Here is a 19,346-nt window from a genome sequence, read left to right as displayed (position 1 = left end):
TGAAAACATGCTCTCTCTTCAACTGGCAGGAGCATCTCAAAGTGATTGGGTTTTTCTATGTATAGCTCTAATTAAAGGTCTGCGTTTCAATTAGTCCCTTGTTTTCCTGGCCTATAATGTCACATGTCTGTCAGAACATTTTGTTTTAAGCAGAAAGCTCACCTGTAAAGCCCAGCCAGTACATATACTGCTCTGAGATATTTTTAGTAATAAATGAGGTGGGATTTTTAAAAATTATATGGGAATGAGGCATCCAGGTCCTAATGAAATTCACTTTGATGTCAGCATACAACCTATCAAGGAGCCTTCAAAGTGTCTGAAAGGGCAAAACATGGTAATTCTGCTTCAAATTGATTTTCAAAGGTGAGTGGTCAACTTTGTCAGAACACTTTCATTTTTAAAAAATATTTTAAAATTGACATTTCCTGACTTCAGAAGTCCCCACAAGCTAAAACTGGTTACACAGCCTGGTGGTACCTATTCTTCTCAATTATTGTCTCTGTTAATGAGACAGGAACCTGGTTCCCCATGGGAAAACATCTCTGTCCAAGTCTAACCAGGAGATACCAGATGAAATGATGGCTCTGCAACTGGCAGTGTGTGAGGAGACACCATCACTGACATTCCCTGGGAGCCCCTCTGCCCTAAATTTGCCTGACCCTTCCCTCCACTCCCCCTGCCTCTGCTTTGGGCAGGTTACCTGACCCTGAGGGTCACCTCCAGAATGCTTTTCAAGCACATTACAGTAGGAGAGCAGCAGGTGACACCTGTGAGCTGTGCAGGCAAGGTGCAGCAGCAGTCTGCAGGTGAATTGCTGGGAAGGGTCACAACCCCACTTCACTGCCATGCTTCATCTGAGGATAAAACAAAGTCCAAGCTGCTGCTGCTTGGCTTTTTCTGTGCTGCTTCAGAGGCTTTAGTAAGAAACAATGGATTTGACAAAGTCAAAGACACAGTAACTGAGAAATATATCTTTATTATTAGAATGTTTGTATTCTAAAAACTTTTACCTGGGATTACAGTACAATCCAATTTCTTTCAAATTAACTAAACTGGCATTTGTTTAGCAAGTAAGTGTAAATTAGGCTTTGAAAAGTTTAAAAACATGCAACTTCTCTTACTCTTTTCCTCTTCCTCTCCCAAAAGGAAAACTTACAGTCAAGATTTTGGCATGATAAATAATAAAATAAACATCTCATTTGTGAACTAGTAGTTGCACTTAACTTTGGTGACTAACAGAGTAGATAGGCATTTAAAAATAAAAATATTCTTGCAGTGTCAAGTGGCTAAAGAAATTAATTAATATATTTTACTTTATTATCTTTCTAATGTTCACCTTTGTTATCTTCAAAGGAGGTCCTTTTTCAGGTTTGTGGAAGGATGGGGGAAGTAAAAACTCAGGAATGGTTCAATTTTAGCTTGCCTACAAAAGTAGTTGTAACACACAATCTGACCCAAGCCCATGCAACACAATGAACAACTCCTTTTCACCACACACAATGCCTAGCATGAGGCCAAGTGTGGCCTTGTGACATAGTTAAATAAATACTGAAATATCATTACAACCTAAATACCTGAATTGGTTTTACACTGTGACTTTCTACTGAAACAGTGCTGAGAAACTTTTAAACATATATCTGATTGTTCCATATACACTATTTAAAATAAAAGTGAGGAATAATACTCTTTCTTCTCTCTGCTACTTTCTGGGAGCTCTGTACACTGACAAATGTATGACATCTGTAGTTACCTGATCCTAGCTGACTGATTGGTCATCCTCTGCTTTAAAAATATTGCAACTCGGGTGCTTATTGCAGCAGTAATCATAGTGATACACTGTCTTTTAATACTCAGTTCTGCTTACAGACATAGTTATAAAAAATGAAAAACATTTCTCACAAATCTTTGTACACATACTGTAAAAATCACCTTCCACGTAAACAATTTACATCTGTTATGAGTGTTTAAAAAATAAATTACATAGACCTGTCTCACCTATTCTTTTTTTTTTCTTGAGAAAACAAATCTCATCAGTAACATCATCAGGATGTTCATTATCTGTAAACATGGCATGAGGATTCATGTTGCCATAATACTGTACACACAAAAAAGTGATCTTGATAAATAAATTCTCTGATAAATAAGGATCCTTTTAATTGGCACAAACCAGTGTAAACACACACATTTATGTTCTGCAGTCATCTCTAACTGCCTTGCACTTGGGTTCTTAGTTCACAGTCAGTGATCTCTCAGCCCTGTAAAGACTCTTCAGAGATAAAAATGTGAAGGATTTGGGTTGTAATCATGGTTATTTGGGCCTCTCATGCCTGATACCAAGCACAGACATTGAACATAATGCCATGCAGTAACACACTGCTTTAACCTGTCACTTGCTGCACCACAGCTGATAACCTGCTGCTGAAATTCCTCCTCTGGCCCCATTTGGCCTGTGCGTGTCAGGGCAGCTTCTGGTCTCCTTGCAAAGGGACACCTCAGAGGAGCCCAGACTTGTACCAAATAGACAACATGGCTGCTGGCAGGATAAGTAGTCTGATGTATTTAATAAAAGATGGAAACGTGCTTATAGCCAAAAACCCAGGATAGCAATCTAGTGCTGTAAACAGCCTTCAAGTGACTTTGAGTAGGCCTTTTGCATCTAAGTATGTCTGTTAGTCACTGATCTTACACCTACCTAAGCTGCAGGATTGAATATTGTGGTGCCGATTAAATGGATTCCTCTGAACTTCAGGAATAACACAGATGGAAAATAAATTACCAGTTGGTTAGAGCATGCTGCCACTAAAATAATTAAACATACAGCCACAGTACTGCCCAGCAAGATAACAGCAGTCATTTAAAATAAGCTCTATAAATGACTAAATAAATAAATAAATAATGAATAAACAGAAAAACCTCCATATAAACTGAATAAAATGTCACCTCTTTTATAGCGCCCAAAGAGGGAATGGCATAACTAAATAATATAAAACTTTCATATGTATATATTTCTATATATTATATCTGATATGTTTTGGCATGGCCAGATGGATAGGAAAAAAGTAGGATGACTAACTTCATTCAATATTTGCTGTGTTGAAGCCAAGTTCCTGTGCTGCTGTACACTGCTCACCGTTCCTATAGCGGTTTGGCCTTCTTACCCATCTTCGATTTTGCACTCACTTTCCTGGCAGAGCAGACTGGTTCACCCTTCTTTTGTGCTCTCCATATTTCTCTTGGGCAATCAACAGGTTCATAGAAGCATTTCACTGGTTGCAAGCTGGCTTTTTCATCCTTTGCTTTTTTCAACAAGATCCTTCCTTTTTGAAAGGAATGAGGCTTTGCATCAGGGATGTTATATGAAGCATGTTGACTTCCTCGGCTCCTGAAATTAATAATAGTGATTATTAATAACTACTATTCAGTCCTACAAACTGACAGGACCCCAAAATATCCCAAACCCTTACATTTTTGAAAAAAATAGTCTTGTTTTACAGAATGAGACTACATGTTAAAAACAGAATTGTAAGATGAATTACATTCCTTAGTATTCAAAAGCATTCCTCATTAAAATAACCCCTAAGTATGTTACTGGTGCACACTTCATGTGTGTTCATCTACACTTTCATTCTGATCAGTATTCTGCTGGTTTTGGAGTGCTGAGACCTTAGTGAGGTCTATACTTGGTAATCTGCAGGGATTTTAAAGATGCACATGTTCACATTCTGCAAAGAATGAACATCCCTTTGTCTTTGGAAGACCACATAGCACCAGTAAGAGTTGAAAGAAGGTGCAGGAAGAATAAGAGTAGAAAGAAGGTGCAGGACTGTAGGGACTTCTTTGTGCAACCTCAGTACTGCCCTGGACTGCACCCAGGCCCCAGGGAGCTGCTGCTACAAATGGCCAACAGCTCAGGAAACTCCATGCTCTGCCTTTGTGCTGACCACCTACCCAGGGAAACTTTAGCTTCCCTTTTAGACTTTGATTTAAAACAGAAAGAGAAGGGGGAATACAAAAACTGGTGGGAAGGTGGGTTTGAAAGCTTAAAGGCCAAAGTAAGCTGAATTCTTTGTTCTCTCTGTGATGGTTCAAACCCAGCAAGATTTGCAGAAATTGGTGAGCTCAGGTGAAGTGACAGCTAAGTGCTCAGTGCTGCAAAGGCTGAACCATTCACTCTGAAATATTACATCAAAACTGCAGTTCCACAGTTCAGCTAAGATCATTATAGTCCTTTTAAACATAATCTTGAAATGTTTTACAGCAGATACATTAGTGTAACAGCAGAACTATGAATGTAAGGCACCAGCTCGTGTCTACCCAGCTCCCTTGACTGAAGCGAAGAGCGGATGTGCTGATGTACAAGTTGATCTCTTAAGGGATTCCATAAGGCTATTTTCCATAGCCTGTTATTTCTGAAAACTATATATCTGTGGTATTACTTCTTCTAGGAGTCAAATCATATTGCACACTTGACAACACCAGTTGTGGAAAAAGCTGTGGTTACTCACATGTGTACAGTGTAAACCCTCTCCTGCTCTTTAGGAAGATGAGAAGGGTGTCATGGAAGTCTGTATTTGTTGGTAGGAGGCAGTGGGGCCACCTGATGTTGTAGGAACTAAACATTATCTATGTAACAGCATTACCTGGTTAGCAGGTTTGCTCAGCAGATTTCCCTAGGGGGAGGTTTAGGGGTGTGAAATGCTGTAAAGGGCCAAGCTGGAGCTTGCAGGCACTGTGTCATCCTGGCCTGGTGCAGGCCTGGGCTCTGACCTCTTGCTGGGGTTTAGGAATGACCTGTGTAAATGCCAAGTGTTGGCCACTCCAGTTTACCATCAGTTCTTGAGTACTGTTTTTTACAGTCCATTACTTGTTGTTTAAAGATGCAGTGTTCTGTTTTTCTCAGATGTTATGGTGAAGAAGCAACATCATTTATTCCCAAAGCATACAGGAGTTATTGCAGGTGATGTTAGGCAGTCCCCTGCTGCACTGAATGAAGCTACTAAAACCAGAAGGTCAAGGTCAATATGATCTCAGGGACTACCTAAAGGGGCTAAACTGTACTTAAATTGAATGACTTTATGGTAGAGAAGATGGATGTCTGACCCCAATTCACAGTCAGGGTAAGAAGTACCCAAGATGGAGGAAGATGCAGGGCACTGCATGTGAAATGCAAAGCTGCCAGCTCCAGATGCAGGAAATGCTTTTTCACTGAAAGCAGCAGCTCTGCAACATAAGTGACTGTAAGAGAGTCTGAACTTCTCCTCACACATATTCCTAATCTGCTGTGTTTGGAGAAGGACTTGTGGTGCTGCGATGAGAAAAAAGTCCTAAACTCGTGTCCCCACAAGGAAAGGCAGCCCTGGAGAAGGGTGCACTGCCTGACTGCCACTTGGCCAAGCAGCACGTGATGCTCCAAACCACCTGCTGGGACTCATGACCAAGTCACAAAGACATGGGAGACCAGCCCCAATTAGTTCTGCTGCTCCCAGGACAGCTGCTTGAGTAACCTGAGATTGTCAGTGCCCATGCTTTGTCAGGGCACTTCTTTGGTTATATGATTGTTACTGTCAGTTAGGAAATGACAACTGTCTCTCTCCTACCTATAGAATGTTAAAAATATTTTCAACTGAAACTTGGACTGTGTTAGCCAGAGATTCAACTCCTGTATTTTTGCAATAGGCTATTATAGTCTGCAGGAAGGAGTAATTTGTTTAACAGAAAATTAGCATTCTTTATTTTCTTTAGAGAATATCTGATTCCAGTTTAGTTTTAGCAGAAATCTGATTTTCCTCAATTACATGACATAAATATAGAGCACATGCAGGTCCCAACCTAGAAGGTAAAATGTAGAAGCAGAAATGCAAGCATGTCAACTTAGTGTACTGAGGTAAAAAAAAAGGAGATATACATACAGGCATCTGGGTTTCTTATTTAATGAAATGTCTGTAAACTGCAATGAAAACAAAACCAGGTTATTACTATTATATTTTCAAGTAATTAAAGTACAAGGATAAAATATACACAATCTTTAAAATTGTATTTCCATTCTCACGTGTTAAAACTAGAACATTCATGAAAGAAACCAAAAAAGCCATCTCTTTTATCTCTTTTACAGATTATTACTTTTTCATCTTATGAACATGTTTTTAAAATTCATAATGTGTGAGTTAATGGTTGGATTTTTCCCATTATTTTTATTGTAACTATAATCAAAGTAAATTGCTAAAGAAGTGTGGGCTGAACAGAGATCTTTCACATTAGATTAAACAGTATGGCTACAAAGATAAGTAATTTTTGTGTTCAAGGTAATTAATAAAGGGCAGTGGCTGAATAAGCTGTATGAAATTAACTTTCTCTCAGATCCTTTAGTTTTTCAGTGATACATTTCCTTTACACAAGTGGTTAGGAAACTCCAGCTACAAGCCCTTGGCTCTGCCAGACTTTCACTGAAGGGTGGAGGTGTGGACACAAGCATTTCTCTCTGCCTCCTGCAAATCCTGAGACCAGCTAGGGACAGCATAGCTTCAATGTCAGGCCAAATTTGCATGACTTCATTTTTTACAGCAGTTTGGTTCACAGTGTGGAAACACTTTGTCTAGTGGTGGGTCAGAAAAGGAGGTGTTTAATGCCAGCTCAACTTAAATTGATTTTTTTTTTTAGTACTAAATAGGTTCTTTGTATTGAGCTCTCATCAGAGCTGCTACACTGAGCCTTTGAATATCATTTAATGAAGTCACTGAGACAAGCAAGTCAGATTTGGCATCTGAAAATGATTATGTTCTTGTAAATGTTCCTTCTGTCCCTGGTATTGTCCACACTTTGCAGATGGATTTTTGCCCAGCCTGACTTGTCATGTGTCTTGGTTGGTGTCTGGAGCCATCTCATGGTGTACCTTCCTGTACCTCCTGAAGGTCAGGATGGTCACTATTTGTATGGATGACCTTAGAGGAATGCTGAAGTCACCCAGAAATCAGGGCAGGTGCCTTAAAAATTAGATCCCTCCCCAAGGGACACTGCTGAGCCTGGCATTATGCTAAACACATCCAGAGCAAGAGAGATGATTTAATATTGAGGCCCATCTGTACAGTGCCCCATAATCTTCTCACAGATACTGTCTGAGATGCCTGCACTGGATTTCAGCTCATCTGTGTTTACTCAGGTCTTGCCTAAAGCTTGCTGTCTTCCAAGTAGCTCTGGGAACCTTTCCTTTCCACCACTGCATACCTGTTCAGTGCTGTGCATGATCAAATGCCTTCTTCTCACATCCCAGGCTGAGCAACTACTTAGCACAGGCAGCGTGGGGTATTGAATTAAACTGAAATGTTCCTTGGAAATCCTGTGCCTAAAACTTGTCATATAAGTGTAATGCATTGTGGAAAAATACTGAGTTTAGGTATTAAAAATGAGGGCTCTTAAAGAAATAATGTATTTTAACAAGTAATGTTCTTGGATTTCTAATCTGTGGGATACAGGCCTGTGAGAATCCATTCACCATTTCTAAGAGTCCCATGAGAGCTAACCACTAACTAAAAGCAAGATGATTTGCCAGCAGGCTGATGTATCACCTACAGGAATCGATGTCTTTCCTGAAAATCTTTAGGCATTCCAAAAAGACTGCTAAGTTACATTAAAAAAAGTGTTAATGGCAAAGGCAACAGCAGTAATAGCCAAAGCTGGAAAAATTTAAATATCTATCAAACATTTCATTACTCTCCACTCTCCCTTTACCATCTTTGGCTGTTGCTGCTCTTATACTCTCTGCTCCTTTCTCTCATGTAAAGTGGCAGTTTAAAACACAAATAAAACACACCTAAAGAAACATTTCACAAATGAACATCTGCCTGCAGTAGCGCTTAGCCTGAGCCACTGAGCCCACCTGTATCCAAAATCCAGAGCTCTGGCTGCAGGGGGAGGGCGACAGCAAAGGGAAGGACTCTGCTGGCTTACCACGTGCTCGCTGATGTCAGTGTGGTTGCACACCATCTGCTGGTTTTGGTAATATTCTAGCTGCCTTTCTGCCAGATCCACGCGCTGCAACAGGTTCTCGATGAAGTGCTGCAGCCTGGCTTTCCCCCGCACTTCTTTTTCTGCCGCTTCTTCCAGGAAGTGGTTGAAAGTAACAACTTCTCTGCAAGATGGAAACATTGCAAAGAGGCCACATTTAGAGAACAGCAGGTCCCTGGTCTTATAATTGTCAGAAATTACTGGTGCTTTTCCAGTTTGTCATGGTGATAGCCTGTGTTGGCTAATTAATGTCCTCCACCATTATCACAAGATTTCAACTTTTTTTGTGGACAAAGTGAAGATCCAGAAACCTGAACACTGAATTTAGGTTTATGGGCAGTGAGTTTGGGGTGAAGTTTTTTCACATTATTTGGTGTCTTGAAAATAGTCTTTAGTGGATCCCAAGGTAGAAATATTATTAAGCATCACCTCTCAAACTATCTGGAGACAGCTGTAGCTGCTTTGTCTTTTTACTTAACCATGAGAATATCAGCTCTGAAACATGAAGAGAAACAGATGAACTCCCAAGTTTATCTTTTCATTTCATCACAATCTAACAATGATCACTTAATGTTGCTGCTGGGGTGGTTCCTAACTCAAAAGAGCTCCTGTGGCCATAAAACTTCATTTTGGCTGCAATCCTACAAGTATGTCCAAGTGTGGTGTTATGACCAGGAGCCAGAGGGAGCATGGGACATTGACAGATAATCTACAGATTATAGACCAAGGAGTGCATGTGTGGGAAGAGTGAGTTTTAGGTAAGGAGTTTAGGAATGTGTATTTGTCTGGTAACACAACTGGAAGAAACAGAGAGCAGCAGAGACTGTGAAAGCTCCCAGCTGACACATTGCTCATTTCTAAGTTCTCTGCATACTTATGATTAGTAGTCAGGACACCACTTGGGCCTCCAATATCAGAGGACTATTTGGGTGGAAGAAGTTTGGTTGTAGATTGAAGCATGCACTACAAAAGAAGACAAATCTGAACATGCAGGACTTCCCTGGTTAATAAATGCCTGGATAAATATTTTTTACTCTGCCAGTGAAGCCATGTTAATTTTTGCTTTGTACAAAATGGGTGGGAGTTGAGGGAACTTGCCAAATGAGAAAGGGCATGATTGCTCAGTAGAAATACATTGCCTGAGGAAAAAGCATTTTAAGTAGAAACTATGAAACAGTTTGTGGCAGAAATAACCTTTCAAAGCTTAGCTTGTTTATAACAAACCCAAAGTTTCTCTGTGTTTCGTTGTTTTAAGTCAGCATAGTTGTAGTTAATTGACTTAATGTAGTATAGCTGTTTCAACAGTGAGATGCTTTGTGCTACGAGTTAGGCAGGAGTGGTTGGCCATGGAAATTCACCACCTAGGATTCAGGCTGTGCCTGCCTGCTCCATGCTACAGCAGAGTTCTGTTTGCATGGCTGATCTAATGGCAAGAATGAGGTAAAAACAAGTATGTATTGCTTGGATGAAGAACATGGATGAATATTAGTTTATATTAACTCATCCATAAAATCTGGCTTAAAAAACAGAGAGGTAGCTTGTTTGTTGAGCTCAGCTAATCCATTTCATTTGAAGGCCCTGAACAGTTGTAGTGATTATTAGATTGCCCAGAGCAACCTGATGATAGAGAGCCACTGAGGAATGCTGAGGGAGAAGACAATCTAAACTCATTAAGGTCAATTTTAGACTTTATTGTCACCACACTGTAACTTCTTTCACTTCATGCTTTTGGGTTAATGTAGGAGCAACCTGAAGTCCTTGGCGTTTCATCAGGGTCCTCTTTTGCAGGGGACAGGGAGCTCAAAAGGACAGCAACTCAGCAGGTTGGCCCCAAAGCCCTCTCCTTTTGGGAAGGAAGAGCTGTGCACAGCCTGGCAGGCTGCTGAGCCTCCAGTGGGAAGGTGGGAAAGCAGGGAGCTGCCAGCCTGGGACACCATGAGGATGTCCCTCCCAGGGAGTCAGTCAGCTTCTGAGTTTTGCTGCAGCAGGAGGCCACAAACATGAGTAACTGGAATTTTTCTAAAAGGGTGATAGTTTCAAGAATGCTAACATTTGTAATTATCTCAGCAAATGTAATTCATAACAATTCATTAGTTGCCTTAGTTGCATTAGTTCTATGGCACAAATAATCACCAACAGATATTCCTTTCCTACAAATATCTCATAAGGAGGCCAGGGGGGAGCAGAGTTTTTTTCAGGAAGATCTAGATGACTGCCAGGAGGAGAAGAGACTCAAAATGTCAAAAAATTCCCTAGTATTGTCCTTGCTTTCTAGACTAAAGAAATTTGGCATCCTACATGCCATTATTTGTAAGAACTGCTATTAGCAGCAATAGTAGCACATCCATAACTTCTCTCTGTTTAGCTGCCTTTGTACAGCCTATGAACCTACCTTTAATAACTTTAATCTAAACATTTTCCTTTGGGCTGAAATGCACTCTGTAAATTCCCTTTGGAAAGACAGGAGCCAGAACACACCCACACACCAGGGCTCTGTCACACGCCTTGCACTGATAAGCAGCACTTCTGTTAGTTCAGCTACTTTCTTTGTTTCCACTTCATTCTCATCTCTCAGAAGAACAAGATCAAGCCCTGAGGAGTGACTGCTAATAAGTCTCTCTACTTGCTCCAACACTTCTTCCTCAGAGAGCTCACTCCATGCCCAGCTATGCCTTGGTTACCTGAAAGGAGTTCCCAGAAGTATTTTTACCCTCCTCCCACGGTGAACAATAGGGAAATGGTTCAAAGAACTCCTGTAGCTTCCTACAGCTGCTGTTTACCTGTCTAATTGTCCTTCTTGTCTCTTGTAGTTTGCCCAGACTTTTTCTTAACCATAGTGATGACCCTCTCCCTTCAATTTTATTTCTGGATATCTGTGATGATTTTTTGCTTATGTTCTTTATTTTACTTTCAGTTTATTTCTCCAGACCTCTGCCAAATTTCTGAGAATTATACAACAGGATTCCTGTCTTTCACTCTCTATTCTCATGCTTGTGGAAAGATGGACATTCACAGAGGTCTGAAACTGCTCTTCCTGAAGTCAGGGGGAAGCTGAAGCCATGAATATTGTGGGGCCCACGTGGTAGAGGCATAAACCAGAGCACAGCAGCATGGGCCCACTGGGCTGTGGGTCTTGACAGCACAGCCTTGTGAGCAGCATTCACCTGAAACAGGAACAACTTTGTTAAAGCCTGGCTCAGACCTCAGGTGTTGCCCTTTCTAACAAGTGGTCTCTGCTACCCTGCACTGACTATTCTACATCTGGAGCACTTCTGTTATACTGAGGAAAGGTTACATGGAGTTATTAACTCTCCCTGAGAGTTGATCTGCTCTCAGCATCATCTCTTTACCATTCTGCTCTGCTCCTCTGCCCAGCAGACTCCTGCCCCCTTCCAGCCAGCTCTGCACCCTGCCACTTGCTTATAGATCGTGACACTACATGTTCGGAGTGGTGTAGATTATGCACCCTAGATCTCTTGAATTTCTGTAATCTCACCTGTTCATAGTTTACTATACCAACACTAAGGAATACTGTAACCAAAATGTTTACAGGGCTGTGACTGGGCAGCAGGGACAAAGGTGGATTTCTTGCTTTGTCCTGGGGGATGCTCCTGTCAGATGAAACCTTCCAGGAAGAGGGAATTGCTCCTGTTGCCTGGAGAGCAGGGGTGTATTGAGCTGCCAGCAGCAGGGGGAGAGGGAAAGACATGGAGGATGCAACCTGGGAGGTGTCCAAGAGGAGCAGGTGATGTGTGCCAGCGTCAGAAAAGAGTTCTTCAAGAGCCAGAGGAGTCCAGGGGAAATTTATTGCAGTGCAGCAGGTACCTCAGAGGTGTTCAGGTGAAAAAACAAGTGCAGGGGGAAGAACTCACTGTAAGAAAAAATTGCTGCCAAAGCTTTTATTTCAATCTGACTCTGCCAGGGAGTTCACCTGTTACAGTTAACTAGACTTAAGTAGTTTGGCATTTTGCATCCCAACTGCAGCCTAGCCCAAAAACTTCTTTATGGAGGCTGTTACCATGAAACAACTTGAGATGTGGTAAATAAAGTTATAAATCATAGGCTGACTAGGTGACATTTATTCTTCTGCCTTTACCACTGGATTATTCAGCGCTCCTTTAGGATGAGCGAGCTGCAGTTCTTGTTTACTGGAGCAGTTGCCAGCACAGGGATCCTGGGAGATGCTCAGTGTTTGTATGACTTTCAGCAGCTAAGAGTGTGATACACTGACTAGATGCAGAAGGTGGGACAGCTCCAGCTCCTTAACACCTGACAAGAAGGGCTAATGAGTTCTCACATTGCAACCAAGCCCTCCCACGGATGCATAGCCCTGGCCCCAGGACTGTGCACAGCAACACTGACACCTGCAGCTGCTCTGGAGGTGGAGATGAGCACGAGGCTCCATGCAGGTTTTGCATCCAATATCAAATCACTTTGGAGAACTACATTTAGCATAACTCTGTCTAAAATCAATAGAAAATCAAACCATTTTTTTTACCTGAAGGTGGGAAAATTCCTACCACAGTAAGTAGTGAAGTGATTTATTTCTCAAAATATTTAATATGTAAATTCATTAAGTATTAATGCCACTGACCTTATCCATCACCCAACTGGTGTTTTTGCCTGAAGGCTGCTGTTGTTCATTAGGTTGTGGTTTCACATTACCACATTAGATTAAAGAGATTCACACTTCCTCCCTCAGAAAGTTATTGTATCCATTCAGTGGGCTGTGTTCTAGACTGAGCCCTGAATTTACTGGGGCGACGCTGAAGATTTTAAACTTTATTTCACAGAGCCATTCTGTGGGACAGCCAGGCTAGGCTTAAACCTGTGCAGCTGCAGGGTGGGGGGAAGTAATCTCTTGAGTAGGAAGATGAAAGAAAACAGGAAAGAGGGAGTAGGATTACCTAAAACTGAGGGTGGAAGAATAGTGTAATTGTAGTTGTACTCGTCTTACAGCAAATCAAAACTGTTTTGTGGTACAATTGAAATCCCTTTTTAAAGGAAAGCCATTTTAAAGCACAAATTGCAGTGATGTCTAAAAGCCAGCTCTTAATGCCATTGTCAAGATGCTATCTGCACAGATAATTTCATTAATTGCAAACTTAAGGTGAAGCCACTGGCAAGAATAACTACTGCCCACAACAGCTATTCTGAATTAATCCTTGCATTCCAGGCTATGTCAGAGCACAGGCATGACCAGTCTCAAAACAAATGCATTAGACTGGTTAGAGCAATTACTGTCAGAGATATGGCAAGGTACAGCATTAATGATCTTACTCTATGATTAGCATACAAAGTGAAGCTGTTTAAGTTACCCTTGAAGGTAGATTCCAGCTGAAGACCATCACTTTTTACCCTGTTCAAACTTATTGAAAATCAAACTCTACCAGTTTCAATTTTCTTACATAACATCCAGAAACAAGCCTCTCAATGTCCTCTAGCAGTTAAGTTCATAGCTGGTTTTTTTTCAATGGTTTTCCTGATATCTTATTCAACAAAGTCTTATGCCCTTTGGGCATGCTTCTGTGTTATCTATAAGATCACAGCGCTCACTCTGAGTTGCATTCTCCTTCATCAAACATTGAACAATCCCTTTCAGGGCACATTTTCTAATTAAATAATTCCTTTGCTCAGCAGCTCTGTGCTTAGAGTAATACTATTTCAACGATGTATTAGTATAGTCAGTGTTGTACCTCCAGCTGTCCTACCCCTCAACAGAGTTCACCCCCACAAGGGCGTCACACCAGTATCAGCACTTACCTGCATGAATATTGGCACTACAGTTTTTGTAAGGAAACAAAGAAAATTTAACTAAAAAGGTATCTTAACTTCATTGCTTTCTTTGCTGGACTGCTAAAGGCCTTATTTAAAACAAACAAAAAATAATCAACTGACAAGTCTAAAGAAATAACCCCACTGATCCTACAAGCTCTTCAAATGAGCAGCCCTGCTCCTGCTGATGGTCTAAACCAACACTCAGATGTTTTAGGGAAGGTGCTTTCTTTTTTCTGCTAAGAGGAAAAGATTTGCAGCTACACTAGCTCAATACCAATGCTAATTTTAGGAAAAAGTTATCCATATTCACAAGATTGCTTATGGAAAAAAAAATCCAAAGAAACTGATGAAAGCATTTATTTCTGAAGGTCAGCAAGTATCAAAGCAGTCCCTAAGGGATGCCTTTGACTTTCCACAATCTGCAGTGAGAACTGCTTCTGCAATTTCCATTATGCAGTCTTGTTTGGCTTTCTAATCATCTGGACTTCTTCCAGAAATCAAAGCCAAAGTTGAGATCCTCCTTTTTTGAAGGACAATGTCTTTTTAGCACAGCAAGTAAGCTTTGAACACACAAAGGACTGAATATATAGACAGGTCTCAGAGTTTACCAATGGCCCATGAGAAAGCCAGACAAGTGTCACTGTTGTTACCAAAGTCATGAACTTTCTTCTCTACTACAGCACACCACCCACTGCCTCCTTGCTACTGGAGTAAAGCTAACTGTCCCAGGCATTTTTAGAGAATCAACTCTGAAAAGCTGCTCTAGAACTATCTGTCCTGCTCTTACAAAGCAATTCTTTATTCCTACCTTCCTTCTCAATTTGCTAATTATACAATGACCTTTCAATTGGAAAGCCAAACAGTGCATTTTTCTATGGCACTATCCCTTGTTCTCCCCTAAGATGGGAAATGAATGAATCATCAAAATGAGAAAAAACCCAACACCCTTCCAGTTTTTTTCCTAAGTGAATTCAACCTATTCTTTCACCCTGCCTACCCTCCCAGTGTCCTCAGAGTAACTTCAGAGGCAATGCTGTGGGGTTGGGCACAGACACAGGCAGTAACATATTCTGACTGCCCTCTTCCCCTTGGTACTCAGGGCTGCTGTTCTTCCATCCCACCTGCTACCATGCATTAGACACATTTACCTTTAGAAATTAACACACTACTGTGTAAGAGCTGTTCACTCATTCCTATTGCTGCACTTGCTTTCACCTCTTTTTGTTGAAAATGGAAGCAAAACCCTAAAGAGCAATACTCTGTGAAGTATTCTGTGATGTCTCTTGTGCAGCTGCCTCTTTTGGTTAGTGTTTCTAGCCAAGTAACCTTCAGCCTTCCATGGAACATCAACCTAGGAGCTACCTCATCATTTGTTTATGCATTCACTCTCCTCCTTTCAAGACAAGAATTCTAACAGCAATCATCTGAGTTCCTGCCCCCTTCCTGAGCCTGGCAATGTCCTAGTGTGAAGGACAATGTTTTTCCACTTCTCCTCATTCTGTATTCAGTCTTTTCTGGCCTCAGAACGCCAGCCCGACTGTGCTGTTAGTAAGTAGTCTGCCAAAGAGCCTGTGGCCTCTTCCTTGTTCCTTTTCCTAATACAGTTAAAAATCACTTGAGCTGTCTTTTTCTTTTCAAAGATCAGTGTCCTTTGCCATCCTCCCGTATCATACCCGTTCTTTCTACCCAGATGACTCAAGTGCCCCTTTCCTCTTTTCTCGCAAGGTCTTTTCTTCTTCTACAGCACTGCAGAACTTTGACTTTGTTCCACTGAATGGTTTATTTCTCCCATGTCATGTTTTTCCTTTTGGGATCCTAGTCTTGATTTTTAAAACACAAATCTGCCTTTAGTTTGCCTTTAGTTTAGATTCTGCCACTTAACTTGAGATAGCTGAAATTCTGCATCTAGCCTAAGACAGCTGCTTACCTGAGGTCTCCTGGTAGTCTGCAGAGGGAAGAAGGACCTTCACAGAGCAATCCCTCCTCCTCTAAGATACTTATCTAGAGGAAATAGGATGACTCACAGTGTGAAAGAGCCCAGGAGGGTAGTCTGGCTAGATGGGAATACCAAAACTGCTTGAAATTATGTTATGCTCATGGCTTCCCTCCAGCATACTTTCAAATCTGCCTCAGTTACACTATTCAGCTTCACCTTCACCTTAAGTCTTTCAATTTTCCCTTCCATGAGGATCACTTCATACTTTAAAATCAGAGGTTCTGTTGAATATCCCTAGGATATTCAACAGATATGAAGATCTGAGAGGCTCAAATCCCACCACCTTTATGTATCCCTTCTTCTGGAAAATCTATAGCTCTGCTTCAAGATAGATGGCTCCTACTGATGTGGGAGTCATCCTCATCTTTTCTTTCTTGTCCTTAGACTACAAGAAGGAATGATGAAAACCCTCCAAACTTCCTACACTGAACTCCTACACCACCTTCCTTATTTCTTGTAAGATCAGTGTCATGGCAACTACCACTTCTCATCTTCCTTTTGTAAGCTGATGAATTGGTCTAGAGGCATACCATTACCAGGGCTCTTTATTTCTATTTCTCTAAAATAAGTTGTATAGCTCTGAAAAGCCTGAAAGGTTTCAGCAAGTGCTGAATAAACTAAGTAGTTCATGTATAAATTATATATCAGCTATCACTACATTTTTAATGGATGCATCACGAATGTATTTTTAGATGGCTTAGGTTAGTCAGAACTCTGGCATCTGCTTCCCAATCCCATATAAGCAATTCCACAGTTCTGTGTCCACCTAACATACTAGCCATTAACTACTTGGACATGGCCTTTTCAACACTGTCTCCAGTAAAGCTTTGTTGATGCACAAGAGACTGTGGCACTCCACAGGCTGACCATAGTGAGAAAGCTTAAGGGAAAAGGTGCTATTAGGAATTACTGCATACTTCATCCAGACTTATCCACCCATAGCTTCTTAAAAAGACAATGAATTAAAGGTGTGAGTGTACATCACATTACATGCTGATGAGAGCTTCTACTTGTCCCTATCACCATGAAACCAGAGCCACAAGAAAGTGCAGAAGTTAGTCACTGGGGAGGCAAAGGTGAGAGCCACCTGCTCAGGGAGCTGTCCCCTGCCCTGTTAGTCACTGGGGAGCCAAGCGTGAGAGCCACCTGCTCAGGGAGCTGTCCAGTGCCTTGCAGGGGACATGGTCACATGGGCTCTAACTCTAGCAATATAGTGATCTGAAGCTGGTGAGCTCCAGGCCCTTTCATAATCAGCAAGGCGCTGAGACATTCCCTCTCTTCTCCCCCAAAGGCTGTCACTCACGCAGGAGCTGTCCAGCCCTCGCCAAGCCACCGGCACTCGCCTCCCCACTTACTCCTCTTTCCGGTGAAGCTCCTCCTCGGACTCGCTGAGCCGCTGCTTCAAGGCTGCGATCATCTCCACGGCCACATCCACCTGCCTGCTCAGGGCCCGCTCTCGCCGCTGCACCTCCTGCTTCTTCTGGGACAGCTGCACGAACGCTGCCCGCACCTCCAGCAGCTCCGCCGTCTTCTGGGACAGCTCTTTGGTAAGCTTGTCGATCCGCTTCTCGATCGTTTTGTCCACGGCCTCGACCATCCTGTTAAACTTTTCTCTGACGTGTGCCTCGAAGGAGGCTTTGGAATCAGCGGCCGGGAGGCCGGGTTTGGAAACCTCGCTGGGAGACTCGGCGGACACATAGTTGGCCAGGTAGGAGCCGGGCCGCTCCGCCGCCAGCTCCCGCGGCTGCTCGCCCTTGCCGCTCCCGCAGGACGCGCCGCCCAAGTTCAGGTAGGGCCCCGCGGGCTGCGCGGCAACGCCGCCGGGGCTGCCCGGGCTGCCCTGGGCTGCGGGCTCCGGCGGGGACACCAGCTCCGCGTCCTTCAGCGGGGAGAACAGGCTGCTCCTGGCCAGGAGGCTGCTCTCCTGGAAGCTGTGGCTGTACTCCAGGTGCACCCGCAGCGAGGAGAGGCTCCGGAACCTGGTGTGGTCGCCGCATCGCGGGCAGCGGAAGGGGAGGCTGACGCCGCCGAGCGGCTCCGGCCAGGGGTGCCCGCCTTCATCCCGGGCTGTCTGTTGCATTCCTCGCCGGAGGGAACAGCTCACGTCCGCGCCCCACGGGAAACTTGGGAAACTTTCCCGGCGATTCCTCAGGGGTACCGCGCCATCTCCGCCCGGGGACGCGCCCACCCGGCGCGGCGCTCCGGTCGGCCGCCCGCAAGGTCGCCGCACTCACCCGACTTGTTGCTGGTGGCGGCAGCGGGGCGGCGTTTTCAGCAGAGCCGTAAATCAGCCCGCGGGGCGGGGCGGGCGGGGCGAGGATGCGGAGCGGCGGGGACGCGGGGATGCGGAGCGGCAGCGGCGGGATGCGGAGGGGCGGGGATGCCCGGTGGGGCGTGCTGCGGGCGGGTGTGGGTGTCAGCAGCCACCGGGGCACGATCTCGGGGCCGGAGTCGCTCCCCTCGCCGGAGCGAGCTCCTCCCGACCCGCCTGCCCTGAGCACCTGGCCGGGGGCGGCCGCGGGGCTTTGCGGGGTCCTGTGCACACAGCACAGCAGTGAGCGAGCTGCACAGCGTGTGTTGGGGTGATGCTGGAGGATAACGCAATTTAAAGCACTTAAGCAGCAAGACAGGACTGGCACATGCAAATAACTAAAATCTGGCCTTGGCTTTCAGGGGTATGCAGGGCTTTCTAGCTATTTAATAGCCAGTAAGTTTTGTGGGATTTTTAGTTTGTTCACTTAGGGTTGGGTTTGTTTTGTTTTTTTTTTAATATGACCCCTATTTAGTCTCAGTATTTAGGGAGGGGAAGCAGTAATTATAGTACTCCCATTTATTTAGAGTATGACAAACGGGTGTCATAGACACCTAAAACAGTTTGGATTGACCTTCAAAGGCCTTCTAGTCCAATCCTCCTGCAATAAGCAGAAATATCTTCAACTAGATCAGGCTGCTCAGAGCCCTGTCCAGTGTAACCTTGACTGTTTCCAAGGATTGGGCGTCCACAGCATTTCTCAAAACCTGTCCCAGTGTTTCACTGCTCTCATTGCACAAAATTTCTTCCTTATGTCTAGTCTAAATCTATTCTGGGTCTAAAGCCATGTGGTTGATGTTAGAGAACCCTGCCAATAAGCCCTCTGAATAGGGAGATGTGCTTCTTAACATTTTTTATGCCACAGATATGTGTCTATTTTAAAAATTTTTGGAAACATGAGCAAGGCTGATTGTAGAGTAGCAGCCTTTTTGAGGTAATAGTGAAATATTGCTCTTCCTAAACCTAGTCCTTGAGGCCATACTGGTAATATGCTGCATTTTTTTTTATTACTGTGGGAGTACTGCAGTAAAGTTTAATTCTGTACTATTATGTCTGTTCCTTGAGTGCAATATACAGGCAGAGTCTTAAACACTGAGAAAATCTGAGCACATTGATAGATACCTTTGATGTGATTAAGACATTCCCAGTAAATTATTCACCAGATGGTACATCAAAGGAAGTTACTCAAATTGCTTTTCAGAGCTTCAGCTAATCTCTGAAGTGTGTGGGCTACCATCCAGGCTGCAACATTTTGCATGA

The 19,346-nt window shown here is 43.2% G+C and overlaps 1 protein-coding gene across 1 annotated transcript; it reads right to left on the bottom strand.

The window, feature by feature from the left end:
* Nucleotides 1-955: 955 nt before the first annotated feature.
* On the bottom strand, nucleotides 956-17,986 carry ZNF365 (zinc finger protein 365). Its single transcript, XM_039719621.1, has 4 exons — nucleotides 17,131-17,986; nucleotides 7,945-8,125; nucleotides 5,910-5,947; nucleotides 956-3,382 (listed from the first exon to the last, which is right to left on the bottom strand). The coding sequence occupies exons 1-4, from the start codon at nucleotides 17,853-17,855 to the stop codon at nucleotides 3,136-3,138; spliced, it is 1,191 nt and encodes a 396-aa protein (XP_039575555.1). The 5' UTR covers nucleotides 17,856-17,986; the 3' UTR covers nucleotides 956-3,135.
* Between the last annotated feature and the right edge of the window lie 1,360 nt (nucleotides 17,987-19,346).

The sequence above is a fragment of the Passer montanus genome, unplaced genomic scaffold (assembly GCF_014805655.1).
Source record: "Passer montanus isolate IOZ18808 unplaced genomic scaffold, ASM1480565v1 scaffold42, whole genome shotgun sequence".
Classification (NCBI taxonomy): Eukaryota; Metazoa; Chordata; class Aves; order Passeriformes; family Passeridae; genus Passer; species Passer montanus.
The sequence above is the reverse complement of the archived record's forward strand: the minus strand, read 5'-3'. Positions and strand labels throughout refer to the sequence as shown.

Excerpts from the sequence above, each read along its gene's own strand:
- ZNF365 (XM_039719621.1), bottom strand. The coding sequence starts at position 17,855 with ATGCAACAGACAGCCCGGGATGAAGGCGGGCACCCCTGGCCGGAGCCG. Across the intron at positions 8,126-17,130 it reads GAGCTTCACCGGAAAGAGGA|AGAAGTTGTTACTTTCAACC; the intron begins GTAAGTGGGGAG and ends TCCATCTTGCAG. Across the intron at positions 5,948-7,944 it reads CTGACATCAGCGAGCACGTG|TTTACAGACATTTCATTAAA; the intron begins GTAAGCCAGCAG and ends TTTTCATTGCAG.